This window comes from Gadus chalcogrammus, chromosome 13 (assembly GCF_026213295.1).
Source record: "Gadus chalcogrammus isolate NIFS_2021 chromosome 13, NIFS_Gcha_1.0, whole genome shotgun sequence".
Taxonomy (NCBI): domain Eukaryota; kingdom Metazoa; phylum Chordata; class Actinopteri; order Gadiformes; family Gadidae; genus Gadus; species Gadus chalcogrammus.
Window position 1 is genome coordinate 6,617,408 of NC_079424.1, and position 19,819 is coordinate 6,637,226.

The 19,819-nt window shown below is 47.6% G+C and overlaps 2 protein-coding genes across 2 annotated transcripts in view; both read right to left on the minus strand.

Moving 5' to 3' along the window:
- LOC130402133 (rootletin-like) overlaps nt 1-13,562 on the minus strand; it is a 27,232-nt gene extending 13,670 nt beyond the window's left edge. The window contains exons 1-24 of the mRNA XM_056606247.1: nt 13,343-13,562; nt 11,702-11,828; nt 10,992-11,137; nt 9,914-10,096; nt 9,467-9,550; nt 9,259-9,341; nt 8,698-8,863; nt 8,495-8,601; nt 8,000-8,215; nt 7,507-7,597; nt 7,330-7,416; nt 6,547-6,786; nt 5,911-6,110; nt 5,454-5,636; nt 5,007-5,151; nt 4,775-4,921; nt 4,111-4,341; nt 3,587-3,780; nt 3,208-3,335; nt 2,650-2,819; nt 2,059-2,238; nt 1,501-1,635; nt 960-1,103; nt 208-446 (exon numbers count right to left, since the gene is read on the minus strand). Coding sequence (XP_056462222.1) covers nt 208-446; nt 960-1,103; nt 1,501-1,635; nt 2,059-2,238; nt 2,650-2,819; nt 3,208-3,335; nt 3,587-3,780; nt 4,111-4,341; nt 4,775-4,921; nt 5,007-5,151; nt 5,454-5,636; nt 5,911-6,110; nt 6,547-6,786; nt 7,330-7,416; nt 7,507-7,597; nt 8,000-8,215; nt 8,495-8,601; nt 8,698-8,863; nt 9,259-9,341; nt 9,467-9,550; nt 9,914-10,096; nt 10,992-11,126 — 3,488 coding nt within the window. The 5' untranslated portion in view covers nt 11,127-11,137; nt 11,702-11,828; nt 13,343-13,562. The remainder of the gene's footprint in view (nt 1-207; nt 447-959; nt 1,104-1,500; nt 1,636-2,058; nt 2,239-2,649; nt 2,820-3,207; nt 3,336-3,586; nt 3,781-4,110; nt 4,342-4,774; nt 4,922-5,006; nt 5,152-5,453; nt 5,637-5,910; nt 6,111-6,546; nt 6,787-7,329; nt 7,417-7,506; nt 7,598-7,999; nt 8,216-8,494; nt 8,602-8,697; nt 8,864-9,258; nt 9,342-9,466; nt 9,551-9,913; nt 10,097-10,991; nt 11,138-11,701; nt 11,829-13,342) is intronic.
- A 532-nt stretch (nt 13,563-14,094) lies between these two features.
- On the minus strand, nt 14,095-19,742 carry necap2 (NECAP endocytosis associated 2). Its single transcript, XM_056606293.1, has 8 exons — nt 19,526-19,742; nt 18,611-18,711; nt 17,475-17,579; nt 17,013-17,094; nt 16,581-16,689; nt 16,083-16,212; nt 15,859-15,949; nt 14,095-14,790 (listed from the first exon to the last, which is right to left on the minus strand). The coding sequence occupies exons 1-8, from the start codon at nt 19,618-19,620 to the stop codon at nt 14,748-14,750; spliced, it is 756 nt and encodes a 251-aa protein (XP_056462268.1). The 5' UTR covers nt 19,621-19,742; the 3' UTR covers nt 14,095-14,747.
- Nucleotides 19,743-19,819: the final 77 nt, after the last annotated feature.

The following is a 19,819-nucleotide window of genomic DNA, read 5'->3' on the forward strand; positions in this document are numbered from 1 at the left end:
ACACACACACACACACACACACACACAAACACACAAATAAACACAATGCATACGCATACACACACACACACACAAAAACACACACGCGCACAAGTGTGTAAATGTTGCTTTAAAGTTAGTAACATGACAGTAACATGTTAGTAAGCTAGTCTCGTAAATCAGGTAAATGGTGTTGTCCTGTACGGCCAGACTCCGGACTCTTCTCACCCGATCCTCTCGCTCTCCGCACCCCTCACAGCTTCCCTCAGCGTGGTATTCGATTGGCTCAGGGTCTCCTTCTCCTTGGTGAGGTCACTTAGGCCGCGTCTAAGCTCCGCCCCCTCCCTCCGGAGGCCCTCCATCGTGTCGCGTGATTGGCTGAGCTGCCGCTCCGTCTCCAGCAGCTCCCTCTTCACCTGGTCACGACTCTCCTGACTGGTGGACAGAGAGGCTCTCCACTGCTCCAACTGAGAGCCACAAGACCCCCCCCCCCACAGAGTTCAGTATGTTGCCATGTTAGGGCTGGGCAATATTAAATTCGGCAGATTGATATCAGAACAACGCTCTTAGAAGAAGTGTCTGTAAAGACACTACATATTCCCTTCTGAGGCTTCATCTACGCAAAATAAATGACTCCACTTCTGATCCGGCACCTGCCCATCATGGCGTGCCCCTGGGCTCGTTGCTTGGTCCCCTGCTCTTTACCATCTACATGCTGCCCCAAAGACATATCGTCCTCAACTTCCACTGCTACGCCAATGACACTCACACAACCTATCGACTGCCTACAGGAACTCAAATCAAATCCAAGTTATTATTATTATCATTAAAATCATTCCTCTTCAGTAGAATATCTCCATAATGGAACAGGAAACAGGCGTGACTCCACCCCTTTAGGTTTTTAGTTTCCGGGGACTGCTGGATCCATGATTATGATGCAGTGCTCGGTTGCCAGGTTCGTCAGCTTGTGTTGTTCCCACCTCTTTCAGAGCCGCGTCGGAGCGGGACTGCAGGTCTGCGCGGGCCTCCCCCAGGCTCTGGAGCTGCCGCTCATGGGCACCCCTGGCGTCCTCCAGCTGGGAGCGCAGGTCCTGCAGCTCCCCGGTCAGGACCCCCAAGCGGGCCTGGGTCACACACACACACACACGGTGGGAGGGGGGACTTCAAAATGGTGGAAAATGCAAGTTTAATTTTTTCTTCTTGTGATTGTGCTCGATAGTGGTTCTCAGCCTTTCTTGTGCCTTACCCCAAAATTTATATTGTGCAATTATTTTGCACTTAATTTATTTATATCTACTCATTTTAAACCATCGGTAATATCAAAACTCCCTCGTAGTTGCTAATCATTAGGCACTGTGCTCAATCAATTGCGATGGCAGATTTCCTAAAATCTCCAAATGTCTTTATCTTTACAAATTTACTCCAAGGATGGGAAACAACAACCACAACGACAACAAAAACAACAGTGTTGTAGCATCCCGACGAGTAGAACCCAAGCGCTCCTGGGTTGTGTGACATCACCTGCTCCTGCTCCTTGTAGAGAGCTGCTTCCCTGCTCGTCCTCTCTGTGTCACGGACAGCCGCTGTCAGCTCAGCCTGCAGGGCGGACACCTTGTCAGCCAGCACCGCCTTCTCCGCCTCCTTCAAGGACAGAGCCTGTCGAGGGAAGAGAAAGGCGTTACACAGAGCCACCGCATCTCCAACAGAGGTCTGCGTCCTGTCTGCTGATTTCAACTTTTCATCGGGCTGTCAGGAAGCTCAACTCTCTCAGCTCTCTACCCTCCCATCCCCTCTGCCCCCATGAACCCGTAATGTTCCTCATATTTCACATTTCAAACTATTTACTCTTTTAGGTTTATTTTATATACACCGTTTGGTTTTGCCTCACCTTTGAATTATTCCGAATTAATTTGCATTATTGAGAATGGATTTATTGTAAATATTACTTTTTTTTTATTGTAAATATTACACCTGGACCTAATTTATCATTTTCTCCTTATTGCACAGTGTGTCAGAGACAAAACGCAATCTCGGTTCCTCCGTTTGTCTGGCACTTCTTTCGGAATTGTCCATAAAGACCTGCTGTTTCTCCGTCTCGGCCTGCAGCAGGCTCAGGTCCCGGTCGCGCTGCAGGCTCCGGGCCTCGTCCCTCAGCGCCTCCCGCTCCCTCTCGGCTCGGAGGAGCTGCTCCTCCTCCTCCTGCCGGTGCGTCCTCAGGAGCTCCTGGCTCTCCGTCTGCAGGCTGTGACGCAGGGCCTCCTGTGGAGCGGCGGAAGGACGCCCATACACGGGCAAGGCGTCAGCTTGCCCGTATATGGGCAACGCTATGGGCGACACTCATCCAGAACCGAGTTTAGAGTGACATACTATACCACTAGGAGTGTGTGAGTGTGATTAGCTGTTCTGAAAATCTGCCTCTTGTGACGTCAAAAGTGGGCATGTCCCCCTAGATGTTTGACGGATAGATGAGCATCGTTTGCTCCAGTCCACTGGGTAGGCTGGTAGACTGATCCATCCAGCTCACATCTAGGTGGACACGCCCACTTGTGATGTCAGAAGAGGCCGATTTTCAAAACGGCTTGTAACGGCTAATCACCCTCACACCTGGTAGTATAATATGTCACCTTTAACGTGGCGGTGAGATTGCGATCTATGAACTGTATCGCTGACCTTCTCCGAGGCCAGTCGCTCCAGCTCCTCCTGGTGGTCGGACATGGCGCTGCACAGGGCAGTCTGGGCCTCTCGCTGGGCGGTGCTCAGGGCCAGGGAGAGGGTCTGCCGCTCCCTCTCACTCTGGGCCAGGGCGGTCTCCCCCTCCGAGCGCACTCGCCTCAGCTCGGCTGGGCATCGGAGAAAGGGGTCACCGATCCCGTTTCAACAAACCAGACTTCATCAATCAAACAACCTTTATTTGTATAGCACTTTTCATTCAAGCAAATGTGCTTAATACAATCCCCCCCCCCCCCCCCCCCTCCCACGTCTCACCCAGAGGTATAAGATATTCCCAACTGCAAAAACAATCCCCCCCTCACTCTCCCACCCATCCGTACTCCATACCTTGTGAAAATAAATAATTAAATAAATGGATTAATAAGTTGTTTACTTAAAAGCCAAACTAAAAAGGTCGGCCTTTGAGTCATCTTAAAAATATCAACGCTCTCTGCGGCCCTCAGGTCGTCCGTCAGGGTGGTGACTCTCCAGTGACACGTCCCGTGTGGCTCCACTGACCTGTCACCGTCTCACAGCGCAGACTGACGTTCTGGTTCTCCGCTTCCAGCTGCTCCCGGCGAGACTCCAGCTGAGCCAGCTGCTGCTGCACCTCGAACAGGCTGGTCTCCAGGGCCTCGCGCTCTGACCTGCAGCCGGGCACAGGCACACACACAGGCTGCTACCCTGGAGGGGGCCTCACTCACACTCCTTGTGTCGACACCCGAGGGATGTCTTTAAGCTGAGTTAGCCAGCCAGATAGACACACAGATAATAAGACACACAAACACACACACACACACACACACACACACACACACACACACACACACACACACACACACACACACACACACACACACACACACACACACACACACACACACACACACACACACACCTGAAGGCGGTCAGCTCCTCGGACAGCACGGCGTTCTCCCTCTCGGAGGCGGTCAGCTGGACCACCAGGGCGGCCCTCTCGCGGGCCAGGTCTGCCCGGCCGCGGCCCACCTCCACCAGGGCCACCTCCTGTCGCTGGCCCTCCCCTCGGGCCAGGCTGAGCTCGGACCCCAGAGCACTCACCTCGCCACACAGCTAGGGATGGAATGAAGAGATGGAAACAAGATGATAGGATACCCACGGAGGCTAAGCATCTAAAGGATGAAACTTTGGATTTTGATTTCTCCTAACTTCTTGTGATGCTCAAATTCAGGGGATTAATATGTTGGTTAAGTTATATCCATAATTCCGATAAAAAAAACACAAAACTACAAATTATTTACTGCCATTATTTTGACTGAACTACAACGGGTGTCCTTGGCATTAAGCTTCTGTACCGCGGCTACACCGGGTTAACTGTTTGACACATTTCTTCGGAACTAAATCAACCCCATCAGCTGAACCACCGCCGTCATAACCCCTCACCTGGGTGACTTTGTCCTGCAGCTTGAGCCTCTCGGCCCGGAGGCCGTGGAGCTCCGTGTCCACCGACGCCCTGCCGTGCTCCGCGTCCTGCAGGGACCGCTGCAGGACCCCCTGGGTGGAGTCCAGCTCCAGGCGGTCCTGCTCCAGCCGCACCAGCTCGTCGCGCAGGGTCAGCTTCTCCTGCTCCGCCTCCCGCCTCTGGGTCTGCAGCAGAGCCTTGTCCTCCTCCAGCTGAGGGAGCAGAGAAGGTACCCCCCCCCCCGGGATCAATCCCTGCTGAGGTCCGCTCTGCGCTACGCATTACCCCCGGACACTTGGACACTGATGATTTCACATTTCTGTCTGGCACTGGACACTTTAGACACTGGATAGGGTATATAATGGTAAGAAGTGGTCTAATAATGTACTGTAAATGTCTACTGAGGTATGTTGAGGTAGTCTCCCTCAACAAGTGTTGATATTGTTGAAAATTACAGTTTGCATTTACATTGCCTTTTCACCCTATTGTGTTTAAATATACATGATAATAACATACAAATGGTTTTCATATTTATTTATTTTATGGCCTCTACCGTTTCATCCAATTTACAGCAAATCACAACACTTGATCTGATGTGGGGCGGGTTTGACACAGCGTTTTCTGCTCATTGGGTCTCCATCGTACCTGCATGACAAGGTTGTTGAGGTCGGTCTTGTCGTGTGCCAGGCCCTCGTTGATATTGCTCATCTTGGCCAAGGAGTCCCTAAGACCCGCCTCCTCTGACTGGAGCTTGTGTAGCATGAGTGACAGGTCGCCGTACCTGCTCTCGGCCTGCAGAGAACGGATGGATGTCGTTCAGAAGGGGAGGTCTCCGTGTGTAGTGTTGCAGTTTCAATGACAAAAAAAGGATTTGTACCCGGGTCAGGGCCTCCGACGTCTGGGCCTTCTCTCCCTCCAGCAGCTGTCTCTCTACCTCCCCCTGCTGGCAGGCCTCCCGCACTGTGGACAGCTCGCCCCGCTGGACAGAGGCCCGGCTCTCGCTCTGCTCCAGCTGTCGCTGACTGCAAGGAAATTCAATTCAAACTTTGGAGCAATAACTCTGTATTAAGTAGTGGAAAATAGTGAGCTGGGATTTGCTACAATGTGTGTGTGTGGCCATGCGTGCGCGCCGTGCAGGCATTTGTGTGTGTGTGTGTGTGTGTGTGTGTGTGTGTGTGTGTGTGTGTGTGTGTGTGTGTGTGTGTGTGTGTGTGTGTGTGTGTGTGTGTGTGTGTGTGTGTGTGTGTGTGTGTGTGTGTGTGTGTGTGTGTGTGTGTGTGTGTGTGTGTGCGTCCTCAAAAGGGACTTCCATGAGCTAACGTACGTCCTATGGGTCTCTGCCTTGGCCCGGTCCCTCTCCTGAAGGGCCGCCTCTCTCTCCTCCCTCTCGTGGTCCCTCTCTCGCTGGGCGGACGCCACAGACAGCTGCAGCTTCTCGTAGTCCATCTGCAGCATGTGTGAGCTGCTCTGGGCCGCCTGGGCCACCAGCTCCAGGTTCCCCTTCCCACTGGGGGACACACAAACACACACACACACACACACACACACACACACACACACACACACACACACACACACACACACACACACACACACACACACACACACACACACACAAACCACCACCAGTTGAATATAAGGAAGAAGATAGGCAGAGGAACAGACTCATATAATAGAGGAACCTTTTGGTTTTTGTATCCTTCAACCCAGCAACACAAAGCTTCAGCAAGCAGCAGGTAGGAAGCGACAGGTCCAAAGCAGACCAACCAGGTGGCACCTACCTTGCGAGCGCGTCTCTCTCCAGCTTCAGGCGGTCCCTCTCCCTCTGCCCGGTCTCTCTCTCCCTGGTCGCCGTGTCTCTCTCGCCCTGCAGGGCCTGGTTCCTCAGCTCCAGGTCCTTCCGTCCGGCCTCGGCGTCGGCCAGCTGCCGGCGGAGCTGCAGGGCCGACGCCTGGGCCGAGGTCAGGCGCCCTCTGGCCTCCTGGGGAACCACAGACAGGAGGCCTGGTGAGGGGAGGGCTGCTTAACTGGGTGTTACTGGTTGATGCTGCGGGACTGGGAGTTAATGGATGTTGTCTCATCACATCCGGGGTTGATTAGTTGAATAAATGCATGAGGCAATGATGCTAGAAATCAATCTGCTGGAATGGTGGGTTAAACTATTATAGAGGAACTGTAAATAGTTTAGAGAAGCCGGTTCAAAGTGAATCAATGTGTTAGAAATCCTCCATCAACCGTCACTGCACAGAGTTTCCGTACTGTGGGGGCTCTGTTTCATCTTCAAAAGCGACATTAGAGTCCTGTGATGAGGCTGAGGGCGTTGGATCAGCGCGCTGCGAACAATAGAAGAGCCACACACAGGTGCCCCCCCCCCCCCCCCCCTGCAGAGACAAAGGGACCCGGGCCGGGCCTGCTACCTGCAGCTGGAGCTGTCTGCTGGCCGCGGCGGAGCGCAGGGCAGACAGGCCGGCCTCTGGGAGCAGGGTCATGGAGGTGGGGGTGGTGGAGGTGGTGGTGGTGGCGGTGCGGGACGGAGAGGAGGTGCGGCGAGGGGACATGGAGCGGAGAACAGAGGATCCACGGAGCAGAGACAGCAGAATCTCCCCCGAATTGTCCTGGTCCGCCTCTGAAGAGGACTCTCCTTCAGACAGGATGGACTGCCAGGAACAAGGAGGAACGTTAGGGGTGTGGTTGGGGTCTGGTGAGCGCAACCAAGCTTGGATTCAACCAAGGCATACATCATACATTTTATTATTATTATTTCATTTTTTTTATGCAAACTATAGTTACGTTTTGGTACAGCACCTCTTCATTCTGTACAAGGATGAGCGAATTTTCTCGTTTTTAAATGAAAACAACCTACCTATCATTCGCTGCCGCTGGAAAAAATAAAATAAAAAAGTAAAATAAATTCCCTACCTACCCATGACCTCAACTAACAACCAACAGGAACCAAACTTTTTTTTTTTTTAGGCCTTATCTTGAATATAAGAGGTAGGGAGACGACCAAATGGTGGCAGTTTGATATTATACCTAAAATTACCATAAACTATTCGTAGATTTTGAATGTGCTTCACATGATATTTAAGTGAGCATTTTTTTATCCAAACTTTCATATATTTTTCATATTTAAACGACGATGGTGATAATATATTCCTCAACGCATTCAGCGTGGCTCATCACTACGAGCACAGCCTCACCTGGGCGATGTCCCGCAGGGTGTCGACCAGCGCCTCCGTCTGCGCCCTCATGGTCTGCATGTCTGCCTCGCTGTGGCCGAGCTGCTCCTGGGAACACACGCACAGCGGCAGGTTGAAGCCCGCAGACCCCCCGCGGCCCCCCCCCTGGCAGAGCACCAGGCCGACGGCGCGCCTTACCTCCAGCCTCCGGCTCAGGGCCGCCAGCTCTCGCTCTTTCTCTTCCACCTGAGCTTTGAGTCGCTCCCTCTCTCGCACCGAGTCCGAAAACCTGCGGGATGAACATCGGTTACTGGGTATGTTACAGCTCACCCACATCAGATGAATATATGTAATATACTTCTCTTTTTTTATTTACTTATATGTGAAATAATTCGTTTTTTTGGTTTATTGATTTTTTGTGCTTTTCATTTTGTTTTGAGTTTGGTTGTTATTGATATGTCTGAAATCAATTGAATCAAATCAAATCAAATCTCTACACCTATATCTTCTGAAAGGGATTCAATTGGTAAATTCATTTAAAATTAATTAATAATATGTTGTTCAAATCTGTAATTTGAACAACGGATGGACCTTCAAAACCCTTCAAGACACCATGTTTATCGCTACGGTCCACAGAACTGAAGGTCACACCTTCATCACAACCGCTCATCACATTCCTGCCTCCTCTGACCTGATGTTGAGCTGCTCCGTTCTGGTCTGGAGGCCGGTGAACTCGGCCAGCCGCTCTCCGAGCTGCAGCTCCAGCTGGTCCCGTAGTGTCGCGTCGCGCTCCAGGGCCAGGGCGGCGCTGTCCTGCCGGCGGTGCAGCGTGCTGGACAGGCCCGCGCAGGACGTCTGTGTGGCCTGGGAGGCCCGGGCCAGCTCGTTACGCATGTCAGACAGGTCCCTGAGGAACACCCCCCCGAGAACGCCACGTTAGGAACTCACAAGGTAGCTGAAAATCTGCCTCCTCTGACATCACAAGTGGGCGTGTCCACCTAGATGTGTGCTGGATAGATCCGTCTACCGGCCTAAGGAGAGGACTGTGGCAAACGATGCTCATCTATCCGTCATACATCGAGGTGGACACTGGACACGCCCGCTTTTATGAATTACTTTTTTGACACAATTCGGAAATTCGTGGCTTTTCTACAACCACGTGTCGTGTGTCCGCGTGAGCTCTCACCTCTCGGTGTTGCTCTTCAGCTCACAGACGTGCCTCCGGAAGCCGACCACCTGTCGCCATAGCAGCAGCAGGCGACTGTGCTCGCTATTGAAGTAGCTGTGGAAGGACTGGATGGGAGGAGACCCGGTGATTAGACCCAACATCTCCACTCCTTCAACCTAAAAACCCTGCGGAGGCAATCATGCATTTGCGTCCCAACCAACCTCTTCCTCTCTCCTCCAATCAGTCTCCTTTTGGTCCAGTTCCTCCCGGGCCTTGGTCCAATCCGCAGTGAGTCTGCGTATGTCTTGACTGAGGGCCTCGTTGGCCAGCCCCGCCTGCTCTAGCTGCTCCCTCAGCATGGCGTTCACCGAGGACAGGCTGCTGCTCCTGTGACGGCAACGAGGAACGGGTCACCTTCAAGGCCTTCAATTGTTTCATAGCATACATTTCGATAGAGAAGGTCTGAATACCGATGCAGAAGATCTGAATACCGATGCAGAATCTTAAAAGGTACATATTATACCACCAGGTGTGAGTGTGATTAGCCCTGACAAGCCGTGACAAAACGGCTTGTAACGGCTAATCACACTCACACCTGTTGGTATAATATGTCACCTTTAAGGAATTTTCCATCCGGTGGATTAATAAAGTTGTCATCTATCGATCTATCAATCTATCTATCTACAGTCTGCTTAGCGCATGTGAACAGCATGTGAACAGCATGTGAACAGCATGTGAACAGCATGTGAACAGCATGCAATCGCGCGACGACTGTCAAGCACCTCTGATGTTCCTCCTCCAGTCTAATCAAAGCGTCCTCCAGATTGCCGCCGCTGTCATCCTCGTGTTGACCTGAACCGTTGTCCTGCAGCGTGGGAGGGGTCAAAACACACGAGAGGAGGAACGCATTACGAGGAGCACCGCTTGGAAGCGGCAGGCGAGCCACGAGGGAGGACAGGTAGAGCGAAGCGGCAGGCGAGCCCGACTCACCCTGGAGCTGTGCTGCTCCAGCTCAGCGCTCCTCTCCTGTAACGCGTGCTCCAGATCCCCACACTTCCTCTTGTACTGGAGCACCTGGTACAGGACGAGGATTAGACGTCGGGTGTTCATGGTGGTTTTAAAACGGAAACTTTAAAAAGGGGACATATTATACCACCAGGTGTGAGAGTGATTAGCCGGTACAAGCCGTTTTGAAAAATCGGCCTCTTCTGACATCACAAGTGGGCGTGTCCACCTAGACGTGCGCTGGATAGATCGGCCTACCAGCCTACCCAGTAGAAAACGTTGCTCATCTATCCAACTTACATCTAGGTGGACACGCCCACTTGTGATGTCAGAAGAGGCCGATTTTCAAAACGGCTTGTAACAACTAATCACACTCACACCTGGTGGTCTAACATGCCACCTTAAAGTGATTATTAGGGGGCGTGTTACTACCTTGGCTTGCAGTTTCTGCACCAGCTGCGCCTGCCTCTGCTGGCCCTCCTGATAGGCCGCCAGCTTGCGTTTGTACGCCGCCTGCTCGTCGTCCAGGCGCCGGCGCAGGTCCACGTTCTGCTGCGCCACGCTGCCGCTCTCGCTGCCCGCGTCCCCCGTGTCGAGGCACAGCGCCTGCTCCAGCTGGGGGTTTAAGGTGGATCAAAGGGGACATCGATTGCTTTTGTCTTGATTTTCTGATTAATTTGACCGGTTTCGAATACGGTATTTACAGATTTTCCATTTTTATTAATAAAGCTGTTGATACCATTTTTAAACCTGTTCTATAACTATATCATATAACTATTATTACTATAACTTCTTAATAAGTCATCCGACTACCCCGTCTAAAATAAAAAACTGAAAACAACTAACCTAGATTCCTTTACTTCAACTGCAATATTACCTGCATGGCCATATTTGGGTTTGAAGGTATCTTTTGAACCACAAAGTGGCCCCTCAGACCTCTGTTGTTTCCTGATCTAATGTGTGTATCCAAACCAAACACTTGTGCCCCTTCATAGTTTTTCAAGGGTAAACTATTAAGGGTAAACGATTTTCATCAAATGCACCAACATATCCAACCATTTTATTCCTAGTAAAATCATATCTTGGATTTCCTCAATACCATTGCAGTGTAAAAGGGACTCGTCCCATGCTTTCATACACAGTGGGCAGGCTGCACCTAGTAATGCTTCATCTACATTCCCACAAAACCCCTTCCCTCCCCACTTCAGACCCCCTGTTTACAATCACCCAGGGTAACCGCTGCCATGACAACATGCCACTTCAGTCCATTCCAGACCCCTGTATCCAAGGAGACCAGAAATGTCTCATGAACAGACAAAGAGACGACGTAAAAGACCGCAAAAAGGTCTGTGGCCGGGGTCTACAGCTAGTCTTGTTATTTAAAATGTCAATTTAACTGCATACCTAACAGCGAAACGTAAGGAACGCAGCACTCAGACAACGGTTAACGATATAGGCCCCCCCCCCCCCGTAAGACCTGTGTGGCCTGCGTCCGGCTGCCCTGGCTTACCCGCTCGCTTATGGCGCCATACTTGATGGCGAGCTCGTCGCGGTCGGCCCTGCTGTTGGCCAACAGGTCCTCCACCCGGCCCAGCTCCGCCTGCAGCACCCGGTTCTCCTCCTGCAGGGACATGACGGAGGACATCGCTCCTGCTGCTGAGACAGAGAGACAGAGAGAGAGAGAGAGAGGGGGGGGGGAGAGAGAGATAGAGAGAGAGAGAGAGACAGAGAGACAGAGAGACAGAGAGAGAGAGACAGAGACACAGAGAGAGACAGACAAACAGACAGACAGACAGAGAGAGTGAGAGAGATAGAGAGAGAGACAGACAGAGAGAGTGAGAGAGATAGAGAAAGAGCGAGAGACACAGAGACACAGAGAGAGAGAGAGAGAGAGAGAGAGAGAGAGAGAGAGAGAGAGAGAGAGAAAGAGAGAGAGAGAGAGAGAGAGAGAGAGAGAGAGAGAGAGAGAGAGAGAGAGAGAGAGAGAGAGAGAGAGAGAGAGAGAGAGAGAGAGAGAGAGAGAGGGAGAGAGAAAGAGAGAGAGAGAGAGAGAGAGAGAGAGAGAGAGAGAGAGAGAGAGAGAGAGAGAGAGGGAGAGAGAAAGAGAGAGAGGTGTAAGACAGGGATGATTATAGTGAGGGTGATGATGATGATGATGATGATGATGATGATGATGAAAGTGAGGGTGATGATGATGATGATGATGATGATGACACTCACAGCCCTCGCTGAGGTTCTTGGTGACGATTTCTCGGACGCGAGCGGGCAGACATGTAGCGAGGGCGTCTGGGGAGGGCCCTCGCAACGTCAGCCTCTTCTCCTCGGAGAGAACGCTCTCCTCCAGTCGCTAAAACAACAGATTCAATCAGACGACTTTGAGCATTAAAACAGTGATATTCATGCTTTTCGGGGATAAGAGAGTTCCTCTTACACTTGATATAAATACGTATACTGGGTCAAATAAAAAGTTTAACAAACTAAAACACATAAAATAAGGTATTTAAAAAAGGTTTGAAAAAAATCTGGGCAAAACTCCCTAAAAACACAAACCCACTTTGTGCAAGCTAATATGTATGCACAGCATAAACCTGCAAACTGATTAGTAATAAATCTTACACTATATGTTGTAGCAGCTCAAAAATAAGGGAAAATGCCTGGGATACATCACCTGTATTACAGAAACTAATTTGGAATCCGCGTCCGAATTGTCCGTGGAGCTCATTGTAGACAATATCACCTGGGTCTGAACCGCCGGCTATCTAATAGGATTAGACCTCAACCAACTGCTGAACATCGCGTGCTTTAGCTGTTTGATTCTTATCTGTGAGAATCCAGATTAGATCGAATAATGTAGATGTTAGAGCCCATAAAGTTGGTACGTCTCTAAGGTAACTGTGGACGCACAGAGACCTCCCTGCGCCGGTCCGCTTTCCCCACGACTGGCAGGCAGAGATTGAGGAAGGCAGGATTATCAGGTTTAAAGACGCACTACTCCCACCCACTCGGGCTCGTCCCACACACACTTTCTGATGTACACAAAGATAGGACGAGAGGATGTGCGTATCGAAAAAATACATACATGTGAATGCACGCCCACCACAAATGCCGTCGCATCAAATTGCTCAAGGCTTTTAATTAAAATTATTTATTTACGTATTATTTAGTATTGATAAACATAAGAGTTATATTGTTTGGTCGTCTTTCTGAATTGTTTTATTCATAAAGTTTACTTTTAACCCTTGAGTGCGTGTAAATATCAGTTTTAGGCGGGGGGCACACCACCAGGAACCACCATGCACCACAGTCTTTTGATTTTGACAAATAGGCTACGTTCCCAGTTTACGCACTGTTCGACTTTTGGATATCAATTCCAGACATGGATCCAGTGCACTTCAACCACCTTATTACTATTATGATGATGGTGTCTTTTGCATCTAGTGGTGAAATAGTGCCACAGTAGCAGCCGGGCGAAACGGAAACCGTCTTCAACAACTCAGCGAATATACATGGCAATACATATGACATTGTTTTTGTAAGCGTTAAGTAGCTATTGTGATACTATCTAACATAATATGCATGTAACAAGAAAGGACGCTCAATAAAATGTCTAAAATGTCTAAAACATCGAACCCGGCTCTGCTAAGTTTGAGCATCGTCGCAGGGAGGAGGCGCTGTCCTGCAGCATCCAGCTCAGCCCGAAGGATGGCGATTCATTCCGCCAGGCTATTCGCTTTAACAATGAATACATTTTCAAACACTGCAGGATTGCTTTGCAAGGCTAGTAGTAAAAACCTGACAACCTCCGAAATAGCTTCATAGCAATATAGCTACCTCGCAATGAATCTCGTAAATATATGTTACCTCAAATCAAAGCCAGCCAGCTGCACATGGCTTTGCTTCACTCTTTGAGGTTTCCTGGAGTTAGTCTGAGGCGATGAAACTAAAGTGGGAAGTTGAAGACATACGCCGTAACGGATCTTCCACATGCCCTGTTCCGGGGAGGGACTTCCTTTGCGCGGAATCATCATGAGGAACTGCACCGTTATACTGTCTTGAGTCAATCAACCCCCACGGCGATGAATCTCAGTTAGCGCAGTACAATCTACCTCCTTAAGATTCGTTTACTTCAACACTGTGGAGTTATAAACAAGTAGATACACCACACTAAAGATGGCTGATGATGGTCTATTCCCCACCCCTTTAAAGGCAAAAAGAAAACAATACACAAAAACTCCCCATATATGTTTATTTACAAGACAAGTTTTTCGTTGTATTCATTTTAAAGTAAGGCACTCATGAAAATATTGATTTCAAATTATGATCACGAATCAGAAGGATTCTCATTTAAAAAGGCACCTTGGTAGATTTGAAGTACTGAAGATGTTAGGCAAGACATTGATGTTAGCATAAAAGTTCATAGTTTTCCAAACAATAAAATCATTGATTTTTTTTAACACATTCATGAAAGAAAGAAAAATGCATGAAAGGCATGAGAACTAATTTTTTTCCAAATGTCTCAATCTTAATTTCAAAATATTCCTTCATAAACATTCAGGAATTACGAATACGACGAACCAGAAGAGAAAATATGCAAACATAAACGAGGAAGGATAAAAAAAACAAAAACATTTTCCCCACATGCCTAAAACTGTCCTTATGAGAGGTTGTGCTTGATCTGAAAATGAAGCTGATAAAACAGGAAAAACAGTCCGTAAAATGGATAAATATTTAGCCTAGTTCAGATGGAGCAGAGCAACACACTTGATTAAACATAGAAGGCTTTTTAATGTGTTTTTTAGTGTGACAAGACAACTATGTTTCTCTTCAAACCTCCACATCAAATACACCCACCTGTCCAACAGAGAGCATACTCATGCACTGGTTCTTACACCGTTGGGAGGGCCAACAACGTCCAGATTAGTTATGTGACTGGATTCAAAAAAGGTCTTGAGATTCCCATTGCATAGCCCATCAAAAAGGATACAATAAAAACGTTATGGTTTTCTCTACTGGAAACGGTGTAGTCAAAGGAGTCGGGGTGTTCTCACAACAATCAGTTACTCCATTAAGAGCAAGTGCTGCAAACCAGACTGGCTGGTTTTTTAAACATTTCTCTTGGTCTTTTGCCACAATCCTTTTGTCCATGGAATGTACGGAGAGAGAGAGAGGGAGAGAGAGAGAGAGAGAGAGGGGGAGAGGGGGGGGGGAGAGAGGGAGGGAGAGAGAGAGAGAGAGAGTTTGTTTTTTTTGGTTTTCCGGAGTTTTTTTAAAACTGCACCCATCCAGATTGTTGTGTATCGTTACTGGGGCTGTTAAAACAAGAGGAAATATGTCAATGGAGCGAACAATATACCAATCATGAATATACCAATGAAAAAACAAAACCCCCAAATAGACCTAGTCCAGTGACTGAGTCCCTTTTCTGCCCACGTTTTCTTTTTAGATGTACATCTCCCTGTTTATCCAGTTTTATTTTTACATACATTTATAATAATCTGTTAAAACTCAGATTGTATTTAATTTCATTTTATTCTATTTTAAAACACAGAAAATACAGTATGTCACGCAAACATTTCAATGCCTATCCTGTATGAGTATTAGGGCTGTCAAAATTGCTCAAAAATGACATTCGAATGTTCGTTTGGAAAAAAATCACGAATTCGAACTATTCGAATATCTGGTTGCCTATTTTACGCAGTTGCCGTCAATATGTCAATAATGCGACAAAACCATGGTTCAAATTAGTGGGATATATATATATCCTATATATAGGGCGGCGGCTTCCTGCTGGGCATTTCCTTACTTTAAAACGAGGGACATCGCGAACAGACGGAGGCTCATTCACAAAGCAGTTAGGCGCTTGTACCGCGGGAGTGTTTTTTCACATTCGAATATTATGAGGGACATCGCGAACAGACAGAGGCTCACTCACAAAGCAGATAGGCGCTTGTGTAACCGAGCGTTGGCACTTAGATATTTATATGACAAGAATGACACAAGCGTGGAAGGGAAAATAGTCTCGTTTACTTAGTACCTATCAGAAGTTACCCAGTCACAGCGTGAGAGCTGGAATACCTATATCCAAGTACGGAAACCCCGAGGGGATAAAATACAATCGCTCTTCACAATACTAGTCTGTTACACTTGTACCGCGTGTTTTTTCACATTCGAATATTATGAGGGACATCGCGAACAGACAGAGGCTCATTCACAAAGCAGATAGAGGCGCTTGTACCGCGGGAGTGTTTTTTCACATTCGAATATTAATTTTCACGTTCGAATTCGCGTTTTTGGATACATTTCGAACGAATATTCGAACTTCGAATATTCGTTGACAGCCCTAATGAGTATGTGACAAAAGAAAACCGTGAAGTTACCTGGAGCCTGCCGGCGCCGATGTGAAGTCTCCCCAGATGTCCGGCGTGGGCTGGGCCGCGGGGGCCCCGGGGCCGAGGTCCAACAGGGAGGCTGGGGTCCGGAGAGAGAAACACAACAACATCCCATGTCAAACACAACCCTGGAGCTGGAGCCGCAGGCGCCATCGCCTCACGACGAGAGACAAGAAATAGCACCACCGAAGAAGACCAAAGTGGTAGCTCACGCATCACGGTGTTGGGGGGCGTGAGCGGGGGGCTCTGCGGAGACCCGATCTTGGCCCCTCCCGGTGGAGGGGGCAGGAGGCCCCCTGGCATGGCTCGTGATTTGCCCCCGCCCGCCTTCGTTTTGACGTTCTGGAAGAAGGAAAGCCAAAACATATTTATATATATATTTTTTTTTTAGCACAATTGACATTTTGACTATGACCTCTTTTTTTCCTGAGGTAAAAAACCTCAACCTGAAGGTCATCATTTAGTTTTTTCTTCTTCTCTGCAATATTTCACTGTGGGGGTGACATTTAGGGATGGGTACCGCGAGACTCGGTTATAAAACAGGCCCTGGGCTGAATTATTAAAGACCGTAGAATCGATAAGCAACGACGTACCACGGAGGCTAGACAAAAATTGCCATTAGGTATACAACTATAGCACCTATAATATGTCACTCTTGCCGTATCGATACCTCTATACCTAAATAATACTGCTTAGGCCTAAGTGCTTACCCCGATGCTGATCTTAATGGTCTGCCCGTCTTTGAAGCCAAGGTCCAGCGGGGGGGCCACACTCTGGTTTGCTTCTTGTTTTGCGAGCTCACTCTCCTGTTTTACCCATCTGTACAGGAAACACAGAGTTGTTGGTGGGCAGGACTCACCGTCATCCTATTGCATAGGATGATCCACTTGGCTTACGTTGGTTGAATGGTTTTCCTTTAAATGGTCGTAAACACTGATAGATCATTCCTTCTACAAGTTCAACGGCAAATATTCAGGCACACATTTCAGGTAAATATATGTGGTGTTAAGGTGATAAACAAGATTTTAATCTTTCCAAATAAAATGTGTAAACATATGCAGTGATGCCGCTTATTCAGGTACAGAGGTACAAACAGGTCAAAAAAGTAGAAATGGAGGAACTGTGTGTCAAGTGCAACTCACTTGAAATGGTCCTGTAAGGCCACATTGAAATCAAAGGAGTCTCCACGGTCAGAAAACCCCAGACCGATGAATGCGTGGCGTCCTGTAGTCAGCAACAGGACGAGGATGCAATCACAATTGTTATAGGAATGTAAAGAATGTTTTCAATGCCATTTAGGACTCAGGGCCTTCAATATTAGGCATTGGGTTATTCATGGAACCGAACCCTAAATACATCGAAGGATACCTATACTGTGTGTTTTTTTTTTATTTGCATCATGTTTTGGATGTGCACCATGACAAGTTTTCACCACGACGTCATGATTTATAAATATCTTGTAACTGCACCGCAATATCCTCTTTAGGCTAAGGATCAAGATTACACAGATAGTCACGTCTGAAGTTCCTTTAACACATGAATCATATACCACTACATCTACGTAAAAACCTAACCAACTGTCAATTGATATTGAAATGCCGTACCGTTGTCATCCTGTATCTGCATCACAAAATATCTGCTGGAGTCTGTGACGGCTTCCACAACACATCCTGGGTACTGGTCCATTTGGGCTTGGGCAAAGAGCTCTCCTGTAAACCACAAGTCAAGGCCCATGCATCATTAGAAGACGAACTGAATACCTTTTTCTTTAGAATGCATTTTCTGCAATAACACAATACTCCCTTGGCCTTGCCGGTAACGTGTAGACTAACCGCATAGCGGCAGGTGGCGCTACAAGGTGCAGAACAATAATCTACTGTTTAGAAACAGCGTTTGCGAATCTCCCCATTTCTGCTGAATAAGGGAGATCTACTTCCTACTTTCCTGAAGCAGGAGTTGTACATTTACATGCATAAGCACAAACCAGTCATGACCCAAAATGCAACAATCTGAAATGTGAAGAGATGCAATTTCTTGCTTTTTCTAAAATTATGTTTGGAAATAAGCCGGGGGTTGGGGGCAACATATGAAAACACTTCAGCATTTACCACAGGATTTTAGAAAACTGTGGTGGAGTTGCACCCTAAATCTTCACGGAGGATCCAGGAGAAAAGCTCGGGAATTTTGAGAATTGAACCCAAGAATCTTGCTAAAAACTTTGTTTATAGTAACAGCAAACATGCTTGCTTCATTTTGAAGTGGTGACGAGACTAGCTGCGGCCACAGTTAAGTATATAACATAAAAATGGTTTAATCCAGATGTAAATACATAACAACCCACTTCATGAAGGAACGCAGGCTGCAAATAGTGGAAGGTAAATATAGCCACTTAAAAAAGATCATGGGCCCTAATTATATGTTTGGGCCTGTAGTCAGACATGTTGTGTACTACAAAGATCTTAAAAAATAAAGTAGAGTGTTTGGTATAGTAATAAAAAACAGTGTTTGTCCCACGTTTTATATATATATATATTTATTTATTTTATGTAAATATATGGACTCATGAAACCTTTTATTAAAACATTCTCTAATAGCAGGTGTATGTGAATGTGACCTACCATTTAAGCACAGACCGTGGCAGAAGGCATGGTGCCGGCTTCAGAAATGGTGAATATAATGACACCTTGCATTCAGTGGTCAACTGAGTGAAACCATACCATGGCATGCAGCCTGTGTTTACCTGAGTTTTTGTCTTCCAACTTGATGAACGCCACCTTGCCCTTTGAGATTATTTTCATCCTGCCAGTCCATGCTGGCTCGTCTAGCTTCCAGTCTGCCGCCCTGGTAAACATAACAGTAAACTGTGATGGTCATTCACAGAACTGTTGTATTGCTTCCCCGTGGATGACCCGTCTTTTCTACACCCAGATGATGTAGAGCTTGGGAAATAATAGTTAGTTACACATGCTTAGCAGACTAAAACAGTTATAGTGGCTTGGATATCAAGAGATTTGAGGTAGTATATGTTGCGTTTTGCAATTTGCATATCTACACCAATAAATTCCCTGGATTGTTTACAACTTTTGGCGGTGGCCCTGACCAATTTTTAACTTACTCCTGTTGTAACATCGGATGTTTCTCCACATAGACAAGTCATGACATTCGTTTTAAACAATATTTACCATCTGTAAAAGATGCAATGGAATATTTTGTTGTCCAGATTTCTCCGGTCAACCCATAAAATAATGAGATAACAAGACAATATCTAGGACAGATTGTTCTTGAAAAACACCTACACTATGGATTGTTATTTAAACAAGAAACGTTCTTGTTTCAAATCCTTTCACATGAACATCAGACGTTCTGTGTATGCACGATTCCTTATGTTGTGAAACCTGGCCAGCAGGTATACAGACAACCCGCGGTTTTGAGGATCAATGTATGCATGTGACCGACCTGAAAGTATCAAACACAATATGGTTTTAGCAGAACAGAAAGTCCGATCATTTCCTCACTTGTGTGTACGTATTATATTCGGACAGCTAAGCAATGCTAGCCAAATTAGCCAAATGATCGACACTTCTTCGACCCATATCCTTGTCAGCTCAACTAACAGTAGAAGCCCAGTTACTCTCCACAAACTCGACATGCTTACCGATATCCGCGGTTAGAGGCACGGGGCGGAATGCGGTATACGTGCACTTCTGGCTTTACACAGATGACAGATTCATAACCGCTGTCTTCTGCCATTTTGTCAGGTTTTACAAAGTAAACTTAGAAAATTCAATGGACAACCAGTGGCGGCTTGAAATTAGACAGAAGTCAGACAAATCCGATGAGGGGTTGTGTTTATCTACACAGCGCCTCTGATGGCGAGGATGGTTCACGCGTCACCATTTTGCACTAGTTGTCCAACCCACTTTTCATTTGATACTGGCCCACAAACTGT

Bases quoted from the DNA above. Each gene is read 5' to 3' on its own strand.
- necap2 (XM_056606293.1), bottom strand. From the start codon at position 19,620: ATGGCAGAAGACAGCGGTTATGAATCTGTCATCTGTGTAAAGCCAGAA. The intron at 16,213-16,580 runs GTAAGCACTTAG...TCCTTCTTCCAG, and splicing joins CCATTAAGATCAGCATCGGG to AACGTCAAAACGAAGGCGGG. The intron at 15,950-16,082 runs GTGAGCTACCAC...TCCGGACCCCAG, and splicing joins GCCCCCCAACACCGTGATGC to CCTCCCTGTTGGACCTCGGC.